The sequence below is a fragment of the Vicugna pacos genome, chromosome 5, assembly GCF_048564905.1.
Source record: "Vicugna pacos chromosome 5, VicPac4, whole genome shotgun sequence".
Classification (NCBI taxonomy): Eukaryota; Metazoa; Chordata; class Mammalia; order Artiodactyla; family Camelidae; genus Vicugna; species Vicugna pacos.
Window position 1 is genome coordinate 82,793,990 of NC_132991.1, and position 10,827 is coordinate 82,804,816.

Here is a 10,827-nt window from a genome sequence, read left to right on the forward strand (position 1 = left end):
GATAACTGAAAGTCATTAGTTGATTCACAGCATAAAATCTTGATTCAATTACCAACACGCCTTTACTTTCTGCTCCTAATTTTGAAATGTATTTGGACTAGAGGTACCGGAGAAATATTACTGCTTATCAAACAACTTTTCTGGAAATTTTAATTCACAAAATTTCCAGATTTATATATTCGAAAATAAATAATTTTTAAAATGAAATTAAGAAAAAAGGCGGGGGGTGGGGGAAGCCTACAGTTTCTATTCTGCTTGAATAGTTTTCAGTATCTTCCAGGTGGGGGCAACAGTCAGTCAGTTTTGAAAGGAGAAGAGAGAACGGGCTCTGAAAGCTCCCTGAGTCCAGTTACAGAAGATGAAATGACTTCCAGGTAGCAATAATGTGAATAAAACAACCACAGATTTCCAGGAGCTGGGACTTTGGGCTCTGCCCCGCCGCAAGCTAAAGGACCCACCGCCCTGTGCGCGCCACCACCTCTCTTCCGCCAGGAGTCGGGAGGCAGATCCCAGCGCGCACGCGCCCTGCGCACCTGCCCAATCTCGCACAGACGCGGGCGTTTGGTCTGAGCAGCCCCACTCACGCCGGCGCCGTGCCCCCGCGGAATGTCCATCATTCTCAGTGTTCCGGCTCACTCGCTCTCCAGGACCTCTAAGAAGCAGAGAAACCTTCTCTCTGTTTACATCTCAATTCTTCCTCTGGACAATTCATGCCCATCCACAATTGCTGCAGAAGTGCGCGCGCGCACCTATACCCTGAAAAGAAACTCAAAGTCACGGCAGCCAGACAACCAGCTTCCAGGCGGGGCGGCGGGGTTCCCACTCCTCTTTCCTCCGCTCTTTGCAAATCCTCGGACTCCAGGGAGGGACAGCTGTGCACTCTGGAGAGAATGAGGGTGGTGCATGAAGCGGAAGTTGAGTTTGCACAGTCCGTGGAGACCGGGATCCCCACCAGCACCCCCGCCTCCTCGGTTTCCCTCTGGCCCAGCGCGGAGTAGGGGGCGTGGAAGGCCAGAGAGTCGGAAAACCGAAGCCCCGAAGTGGCCGGGAGATGAGGGGGTGCGCGTCCTGGGGTCGCAAGTAGAGGGCGGAGAAGCTCCAGCGCATCGGGCCAGAGGGCCCCTCCTCTCAGGCCGCTCTGGGCTGGAGGTGCAGGCGGGAGACCAGGCCCGCCGCCCCGCTACGTGTCGCTCCTCCGCGCGCCTCTCGTCGCCGCTGCCCGCGCCCTCGGGCCACTGCCGCCGCCGCCGCCGCCCCCAGCCGAGCCTGCGGCCGCGCCCTCGGGCCGGTACTTGAGCCAGCAGATGACCCAAGTGACGACGACCGAGAAGAGAGCTAGGATGCTGGCCACCGACAGACAGATGGGCCCCACGGGCGAAGGCGAGGGCGAACCGGCTGCCGGGGCCGCGCCAGGGGGCGCCCCGCCTCCGGGGGGCGCCCCGCCGCCGCCGTAGTGGTTGACAAAGATGAGGCCGGTGAAGAGCAGCACCACCATGGAGAGGAAGGAGAAGACGACGCACACGCAGCCGGCGGTGAGCGCGGCGCGCTTGCAGTTCTGGCAGCTCTCGTAGGCGCGTGCTCCGCGGGCCGCGTGCTCCGCGGGCGGCGGCGGCGGGGCCCCAGCGGGAGAAGGGGCCGCGGCGGGCACTGGGCGGCGCGGGGGCAGCGGCGGTAGGCGGTCCTGGGGTAGCGGGTCTTGAGAGGCGCGCCGGGCAAGCGGGAAGGCCTCGGCAAGCTTGGTATTGTTGGGCAGGCCGTGCACGCGGCTGTCGGGCAGTGGCGTGCGGTGGCGGCACACCGGGCACGCGATGGCGCCGGGCGGGCCGTGCCAGGGCGGCGGGCGCAGCGGGCGCTCAGGCGCGGCGGGGTTGGCGGCGGCGGCGGCGCGGAGCTGCAGCTGGCTCAGGCACTCCTGGCAGAAGGTGTGCAGGCACGCCAGCAGCTTAGGCGCGCGCCGGTCCGCGTCGAAGTAGTTGTAGCAGATTTTGCACTCGTAGTCCTCGAGCGGAGGGAGGCCGGGGACTATCACCGCTGCGCTCCGGGCTCCCGCGTCCCCGCTGCCCCGGGCTCCCGCCACGGCGCCCCTGGTTCTTGTCGAGCTCCCGGGGCTGCTGGCTGGGCTCCGCTCGCCGCCGCCGCCGCCGCCGCCGCCGCTGCTGCTGCTGTCGCTCCCCGGCGCTGCCATGGCATGATCCGCCCCTCATCGGGGGCAAGGTGAGGCGCCTTCCTCCCCCTGCGCCGCCGCTTCGGCTCCGGGCGGGGAGGAGGCGCTTCTGCCTCCCCCCTCTGGCGGCTGTCGCCTGGCGAGGGAGGCACCGCTGGCTGGGCCGGGCGGGGGCGCAGCAGCGACCGCCTTCCCCCGACTCCCCCAAGAAGGCGCGGGCACCGCCGTCCCTCCCAGCCCCCGGGAGCCTCTCTGCCGTCCCCCTTGGGCCTCTCAAGGCGGCTTCCCTGGCCGATTTGGATATCGGTTTTCGCTGGATTTGGAATTGGGACTTGAGGGCGGCTGGGGGGCGGGGGGCGATGCGGGAACGGAATCTGGGGTGCGGCGCCCATGCAACGCCCTCCCCCATACACACACTCAGGGTGGTGGTGGGAAACCTGGTCCTGCTTTTTTCTTCTCCCTTTCCCTCGCCCCCTCCCCCTCTATCCTTGTTATTCTATATTTATCTTTCTTGGGCTGGGGCTGAGTCTCCGGCCGACCCTCCTCTCGCCCTCCCCGCAGGAGCTCACCGGTGATGTAATGCGGGACCCGCGCAGGGAGAAGCAGCAGCAGCCTCGGCAGTGGCGGCACCGGCGGTTCTTGCCCTTCGTGAAAATCGTGATCTCATTTCTCCGTCCAAGGGCGAGAGCCAGTCATCACCAGTCCGTTTACACTTTCCGCTTTTATTAGCAAGCCCAGGTAGCCCTGCAACATTCTTCTAGGGGTGGAAGCCGAGGGATGACATTTTCCTGTCGCCATTTGGAGAAAATTTTGGAGCTGAACAGTACCTTTGCCCCCCTTGAAATATTGTTTCCTGACATTTAAGGAGGCATGAAGACAGATTCACAGCCAGATCCTGCTGATTTCCTGACGCTGAGCACAGAGGATGGAGGTAGCTCCTTTGCATGGGGTCACAGAGACAGAGAGGGGGAAGTGTTATTGTCAAACAGGTTCACAGAATTTCAAGGTCCAGCTTAAACCTAGCCCCTGACATCACTCATCCCCTTGGTCCACTTTTAACATACACATGTAGAGAGCTGAAAACTGTAAATAACGTGAGATGGATCTTCCTGAATTTATTAAAGCCAATAGAATCCCATCTGAGCAGGTTAGCAAGCAGTAGCACTTCTTCAAGGAACGCTCAGTAGGATTCAGGTGTGTGGGGGGGGCTGGGGCCCACCTGAGGAGTGATGTTTGGATATTCCTAATAAGAAAGTCCTGTTTCCTTGTTTCTCCAAGTTAGTCCCCACCCTGAGAAGAGAGAGCCTCTCCAGCTGCCACAAGGAAGAGAAAGAGGATGTCTCTCTGTGTTCCCAGGAGATGTGACTGTTCCCACTTTCTCTCTGGATTCTCTGCAGAAGACAGCAAGATCCCGCAGGGAGTATTTGTGGAGAGGATGAACGAATAAGAATCAAGCTGAAGGAAGAGAAAGAAGGAAAGAAAGATATCAATAAACCACCAATGTGTAGACAAGAGGAGGAACTGTCATAACTATTAAGTTTCTGTGACATTTGAAAATAAATGTCCTTTTTACTCTGTGTGAATAGTAAGTGTGATTGTTGTCTTAGGTTTGAGAGGACTTTACGTGAAGCTCATTAAAAGCCATGAGCTTTCCATTTCTTAGTTTCAAACTTTGTAAGTGTGATTTAGGGGGATACTGTTTAAGTGTATCATTTTGTGACAAAGGCTGTGATGATCAGAGGGCAGGATGATGGGACTTCAGAAGAAGACTCTGGTCTGGCCTTGGAATATTACAAACTTACACAAACCTAATGATCGCAGAGGGAGTCTCGTTCCTGTCCTTCTCTTCCTGTTCTCTTTCCTCCTTTAACTGTTTGGTTGTGAAGAGCCTGGTACTGTGCATTTTAGACACAATTTTAAACTGGGTCCTTGTACTTTAAGCCCTGACTAGAGATAATGATGATATGGGAAAAGGTTTTAAATGGGGCGTAGGGAGAAGAGAAGTTCAGAGACAGGAGGGGCTGGTGTGCATTTCTGTTCTTCCCTGTCCCTCCTACCCACTTCCTAGGACCTGTGCAACCTCTGTGCCAAGGAGGACTGAAAGAAATCTGAAGGTCTGTGTGTTTGCATGTGGCATGCATTTGGGCAAAACATTTGAGATTTCAAAATTTTATTCTATTATGCATTCTTCCCATTGAATGGAAGAATCGAGATGTGGAGCATGGGGCTATGCCAGGGCTTCTCAGACTCAGCCCTGTTGACATTTTGAGCTGGATCATTCTTTCCTGGGCGTGCTGTTGGGTACATTGTCAGACGCTTTACAACATCCCTGGCCTCCATGCACTTGATGTTAGTAGTGACCCTCCCCAGCAGTGATAACCAAAAATGTCCCTCCCCCTGGTTGAGGATCTACACCTCAGATTTAGCTAAATTGAAACCCACAGCAGAAACATATCCCAATTCATAACTGTGCAAGCAAAGTTAGCATTACCGGTCAGAGTAATTATTTAGTAGTTATGGTCATTTCTTCCATAGCTCATGGTAACTTAGATACCATGGCACCCTCTTTGAGGGGTCCAGGTACCGATTTTGTCGATAATGCATTCTGTCGATGAGCTCATAAACAATTCTCAGAATTTGGTTAACAAGAGGCTGGAATTTACTCTCTGTGTTTGGCTAGTATTTTGAGGGGATCCCAGCATCTCTGATTATTTTATATCTTAGGACCAGGGCTCACAGACTGAACATGTTGTACACATAGCATAGAGACACATCCCCAGCCCCTGTTAACACTCATTACTGTTTCTGTTCCCGATCTCAAAATTCCTCTCAAACGCCCCTGTGAGGGAGGCCCAGAAGGTTCGTGTAACCAGCCCAAAGTGACACAGCCAATAGTGACAGAGTGGTCCAACTCTTCCATTATGTCAAAGATAGGGATACAGGTAGCATCTCCTCCCGACCTACGAATCTCACCACACATTATTGATCTGTCAGCTGTAATAAATAAAGCACTGTATAAAATATGAGGACAAGGCGAAATCTCACTGGTAATAATGGAAGAATAGATGTATAGGCAGATAATGCCACTCAGAACCAAGTAGTAAATGAGCCAATCAAACAGTTGACATTTTAAAATAGAAAATGGGTTGATTCAATTTGACATTTATTGAGGTCCTTCGCTGGAAGGTATTATTGCTATGTGATAAGATACTTGGCCTCCAGAAACTAACAATCTGATAGAGGATATTAAACATATGTGCAAAACTGAGAGGCAGGATGAGGCATGTTTGTGATCCAGGGACAAGGTCTGGTGAGAATAAAGAGGAGAGAGAAGTTATTTCTGCTGTGGGATATGGGAAGTTTCCAGACTCTTGGTCAGTAAATTGGGGATTGAGACAGATGCAGAGAGAAAGACATTTAAAGCAGCTACAGGGAAAAAGAGTGTGTTGAGGGCGTGGTGAATGGCCTGCTTCAACAGTGGCTTGTTATCCAGCAAAGCTCAGGACCATACTAGCAGGGCTAGACTTGATTCTGCAGATAACTGGGTGTTCTGCATCAGTACATGACAGGAGTGCCCATGGCAGTGTTGAGTTGGCTGGAATTGAAATTGCCTTCATCAGGAAAAGTATATCAATTAAGAAATTACTTTAGGAGATAGAGCTCATTGCTATATACTGCAAAGATAAAGCTTTAAAATAATTAATGCAATAGAACTACCATATGACTAGCAATTCCACTCCTGGGTATATATCAGAAAAAAACCAAAGCACTAATTCGAAAAGATGCATGCACCCCAATGTTCATAGCAGCATTATTTATAATTGCCAAGATATGGAAGCAATCTAGTGTCCACCAACAGATAAATGGATAAGGAAGGGATGTGTGTGCATGTTTGTGTATATGCACAAAATGGAATACTACTCAGCCATAAAAGAGTAAAGTTTTGCCATTTGAAACAACTGGGATGGACTTGGAGGGCATTATGCTAAGTGAAAAAAGTCAGACAGAGAAAGACAAATACCGTGTATCACTTATATGTGAAATCTAAAAAAATACAACAAACCAGTGAATATAACAAAAAAGAAGCAGAGTCACAGATACAGAGAAAAACTAGTGGTTACCAGTGGGGGAGGAGGAGTCGGGGAGGGGCATGATAGAGGGAGGGGATTGACAAATACAAACTATAATGTGTAAAATAAGCTACAAGGATGTGTTGTACAACACAAGGAATATAGCCAATATTTTATAGTAACTATAAGTGGAGTATAACCTTTTTTTTAATAGACTTTATTCTTTCAGAGCAGTTTCAGGTTCACAGCAGAATTGAGCAGAAAATGCAGAGTTTGCACATAGCCATCCTCAAAAATGGAGAATAACCTTTACAAATTGTGAATCACTTTACTGTACACCTGAATTTATGTAATATTGTACTTCAACTACACTTCAATAAAAAATAAAGAGCAAAGGGGAAAAAAGAATGGGCTCTGTTTATGGCGGTAAGTTCTCTCTCCTCCCACAGAGGCAGTACGGTGTAATGGTTAAGAACAAGCACTCTGCTGCCAGATTGCCTGTGCCACTTACTAGCTATACAAGCCTGAACAAATTACTTAACTCTTCTGTGCCTGAGTTTTCTCCTCTGTAAAATGGGAGACTAGTATCTACTTCATGGAGTTATTGTGGAGTTAAAATGAGTTAACGTGTGTTAAGCTTCAAACAGTGTCTCATGCATACTAAGTACCATAAAAATGTTTTTAAAAAGAAGGAGAAGGAGGAGGAGGAGGAGAAGAAGCAGCTACCCAAACAAGCCTAAATTGCAGTGATTCAAAATATTCTCATTCTAAGGAAATTATTATTTCTTTATCAGTAAATAAAAATGGTTCAGAACAAAAATTCTCTTGACCGGGTGATCAAGGTTAACATCAACAGTGATAAGTCAAGTTGGTCACACATACTGTCGATACGATGTGTGGAGATAGGCATTTAATGTGATATTCCTCTCAAAACCCCATAACCCATCTAATCATGGGGGAAAACATAAGGCAAATTCCAACAGAAGGATATTTTACAAAATAGCTAACCAGTACCCTTCAAAACTGTCAAGATCATCAAAAAGAGGGGAAGTCTGAGAAACTGTCACAGCCAAAAGGAGCCTAAGTAGATAGGATGACTAAATGTGATATGATATCCTGGAGGGGAGATTGGAACAAAAAGAGGCATTAGGTAAAAACTAAGGAAATCTGAATAAGATATGGACTTTAGTGAATAATCGTGTGTCGGTGTTGGTTCGTCAGTTAAGATAAATGTGGCATATCAAAGGAAGATATTAGTAATAGGGGAACAGTGGAGAGTCTATGGAAACTCTCTATGCTATATTTGCAAATTTTCCATAAATCTAAAACTGTTCTAAAATTAAAAGTTCAGTGTTCAAAATGTGGTCAATTTACGTGGACTTGAAATCACAAGCCACTGAAATTCCTTGGGATTAAGACATATCTTCTCATTGTGTATTTGTATCACCTCAAGTAAAATCCATTAAGCAAATTTGAAAAAAACTTTCCAAAGAAACATCTGATTTAGTACTCATTGCAGTAGGCCATCTGAATACTTACTATAATGTGCAGATAATGGTGATTTTTAAAATGTGTATAGAAATAATGCAACTACCTTAAAGAAAATTCAGAAAAGAGCATTTTAAAATCACCTATAACGCAATACTTCAGCATAGCTATTGCCATCACTGAATTTATTCTTATAAACAAGCATTTCTACATAGTTGTAATAATAATGCATATACCATGCTTCATTTTAATTTGATTTATTATTCAAATTACTATTTATGGTGTCTACCATGTGACAAATAGTGTTTTTGAGGTTGGTGATATAAAACATTCAGTGAACAAAACAGACAAAATGCTTGCCCTCCTGGAGCTTACATTCTAGTGTATGTGTATGTGTGTGTGGTATAAAAAAACAAATGAACATATTTATCTGATAATAAGTGGAAAGTGCTATAAAGAAAAATATAGCAGGCTAGGAGGACAGAGTGCTGGGATGTGGAAGGGGTCGTTTGCTATTTTAAATAAGGTGGCCGTAACACGTGAACAAAGACCTGAAGAAAGTGAGGGACAGAACCATGCGGCTCCTCAAGGGCAGAATACCCTAATCGATGTGAACAGCACGTGCAAAGGTTCTGAGGTGGGAACACATCAGTGTGTTCCAGGAATAACAAGGAAGCCAGTGGGAGAAGCAGAGTGAGTTAGGGGAAAGGACGGGAGATGAGGCCACGGAGAGGGTAAGGGCGGGGATGATGACATAGGAACTTGTATATCATCTTAATGGTTTTTTAAAAAAATGTTTAGTTAAAGTAAAATGAGAAGCCATTGATGGGTTTTGAACAGAGAGGTACATGATTTAGATATGAAAATTGTAACTATCGTTGCTGTGTGAAGAATAGTGTAGACAAGTTAAGAAGATGGAAACGGGGTAGGTGGCTTCAGTTAACAAACTAGAGAGAGAAAGGTGCTTGGATTGGGTGGGACTGGCTGGATTCCATATGCAAAGGTGAGGCCAACAGGATTCGCCAGGGTGGGGAGAGAGGGAGCGAGAATATTTCCAAAGGCTTTTGTCTTGAATCCAAAAACCCCAGCTCACGTTTTTCACTCAATAGCCATCATTAATTAAGCAAATAGATAATACGCATTTTCCATAATATTAATAATTTTTATAACCAAGACATCTTTCATATTCTTGCTCAAATATCACATCAGTGATGCTTACTCTGACTCTCTGATCTAAAAAATTGCAATCTCCTCCCAAATTTCTGCCCCTCTTACCCTTAATTGATGCGGTCTGGTGCAAACTGAAAATGTGGGACCCTTGTTAAAAAATTATTAAGAATTTTAAGAAGGTTGCTAGAAGAGCATTAAAGCAAGATGGAGGACCTCCTGAGCACAGGACCCTGTCACAAGCCCATGGAGCCGGCCCAGCATACACATGCTGTGTATTTAATTAACTGATTTATTTACTGTGTACCCTCCCATATTCATGTAAGTCTATGGAAGGTAGGGAGTTTTGTGTTTTGTTCCTTTCCATATCCCCAATACCTAGAATAGTGCCTAGCATAGACATTCAATAAATATCCTTGAATAAATAAATGATTTTTAATGGCTGATTAGCTTTTTAATCCAATTACTCTACCATAATTTTCTTAAATGTTCTTTCATTGATGGATATTTGGGTAAAATATTTGGCTACTAAAAATCATGTAGCAATTAAAATTTTGATCATATGACATTTTTCGTATTTTGGATTAATTCCCCAAGGTAGATGCTCAGAATTTTTGTAGACCATTGTCCTCAAAAAATATAATTTACACAATAATATTAGCTGGATGACTTCACATCGTATTAAACACTAATTATCCTTTCATAGTTTGTATTTTTTTAGTATGGAACATATCATACTAGTATCATTTAGTATCACCCAAGAAAATGTGTTTATTCTGTTAACATTCATGTTTAGGAAGGAATAAGTTTTTTAAAAAAGGAACTTTTTCTCTTCAAGAATTTCGTTATAAGTATGGAAACCATTCTTCCTTTTCTAAAATTTTGTTTCAGTGAGGTATCAGTAAAGAAAGGATAATTCGGTCAATTTGACACTTAATATGATAAATTCATCCAATTTTTCCTCGTGTGTTTTCTTGTTTCACTGGGCTTTGGATGTCTCGATACTTCGGCATGAATTTGTGTTTCTCTACTTAAACTTTAGTTTCAGCAAGAAAACACAAGTCTACTGTGCTCCCTAGGGACTATTAGAAATTGCTCTTGAATGTTTTTGGCTCTCTGTAAGTGGAGTCAAAAGAAAACAGCTGGAGGCTCCAGTTGCTGGTAGTCCTGTGTATTTGTCATGACTTAGGCGAACCTGCCAAGTGGTTAATGCCCCAGAGTTACACCAGCTGGCAGACTGGTTCTAGGTTGGTTTTTGTGTCAGCTGACAGTTACTAAGGCTGACCAAGTGTTTACATACCAGAGCTAAACAGAATCAAGTCTAAACACGATGGGAGATAGGTAAGAGCCTCATAAACTCCTGTGTCTTAATTTTTATACAAGAAATTTGAAACAAAAAATGGCTTTTATGCTCTTAAACTTGCAGCTCTTTGCAGCAGGATTTTGCAATGCCTTCGTTTTTCCACTCCTGTCTTATGATGAGACAGGGTGCTAACATGGAACAGAAAGATCCAAATTGCCTACCCAGGGCCATAGGACAAATTTAACTAAAATCGAAAGCTCTCTTCTTTCTGAAGCCTCTAGGGGGAAGTGTGTTTCCTTGTCTTTTCCAACTTCTAGAAGCTGCTTGTATTCCTTGGCTTGTGGCCACATCACTCTGGGCTCATGTCTCTTTTCACTCTGACCCTCCTGCCTCCCTCTTTAAGGACCCTGTGATTACATGGGGCTCTTCTGGACAATCCAGGATCTCTAACTCAAATCTGAAACTTAATCACACCTGCAAAGTCCCTTTTACAAGTATACAAAGTCAGATAGTCACAGGTTCTTGAGATTAGGATGTGGACATCTTTAGGGGCCATTATTTCCTTGACCACACCAGTTCTGCAGCCCCAATAAGGCTGCTCACAGTTGGTGACTGGCCCTTAGGTTGCAGCTGCC

The 10,827-nt window shown here is 46.3% G+C and overlaps 1 protein-coding gene and 1 long non-coding RNA gene across 2 annotated transcripts; one reads left to right on the plus strand and one right to left on the minus strand.

Moving 5' to 3' along the window:
* Nucleotides 1-616: 616 nt before the first annotated feature.
* Nucleotides 617-2,202, minus strand: RNF228 (ring finger protein 228). Its single transcript, XM_072962123.1, has one exon. It carries the CDS (start codon nucleotides 2,183-2,185, stop codon nucleotides 1,181-1,183), a length of 1,005 nt encoding a protein of 334 aa, XP_072818224.1. The 5' UTR covers nucleotides 2,186-2,202; the 3' UTR covers nucleotides 617-1,180.
* A 101-nt stretch (nucleotides 2,203-2,303) lies between these two features.
* On the plus strand, nucleotides 2,304-3,579 carry LOC116280545 (uncharacterized). The gene is made up of 3 exons (XR_012073186.1): nucleotides 2,304-2,902; nucleotides 3,030-3,095; nucleotides 3,443-3,579. It is a non-coding gene; the product is annotated as an uncharacterized lncRNA (long non-coding RNA).
* Nucleotides 3,580-10,827: the final 7,248 nt, after the last annotated feature.

Coding starts and splice junctions, on each gene's coding strand:
- RNF228 (XM_072962123.1), bottom strand. CDS start 2,185: ATGGCAGCGCCGGGGAGCGACAGCAGCAGCAGCGGCGGCGGCGGCGGC.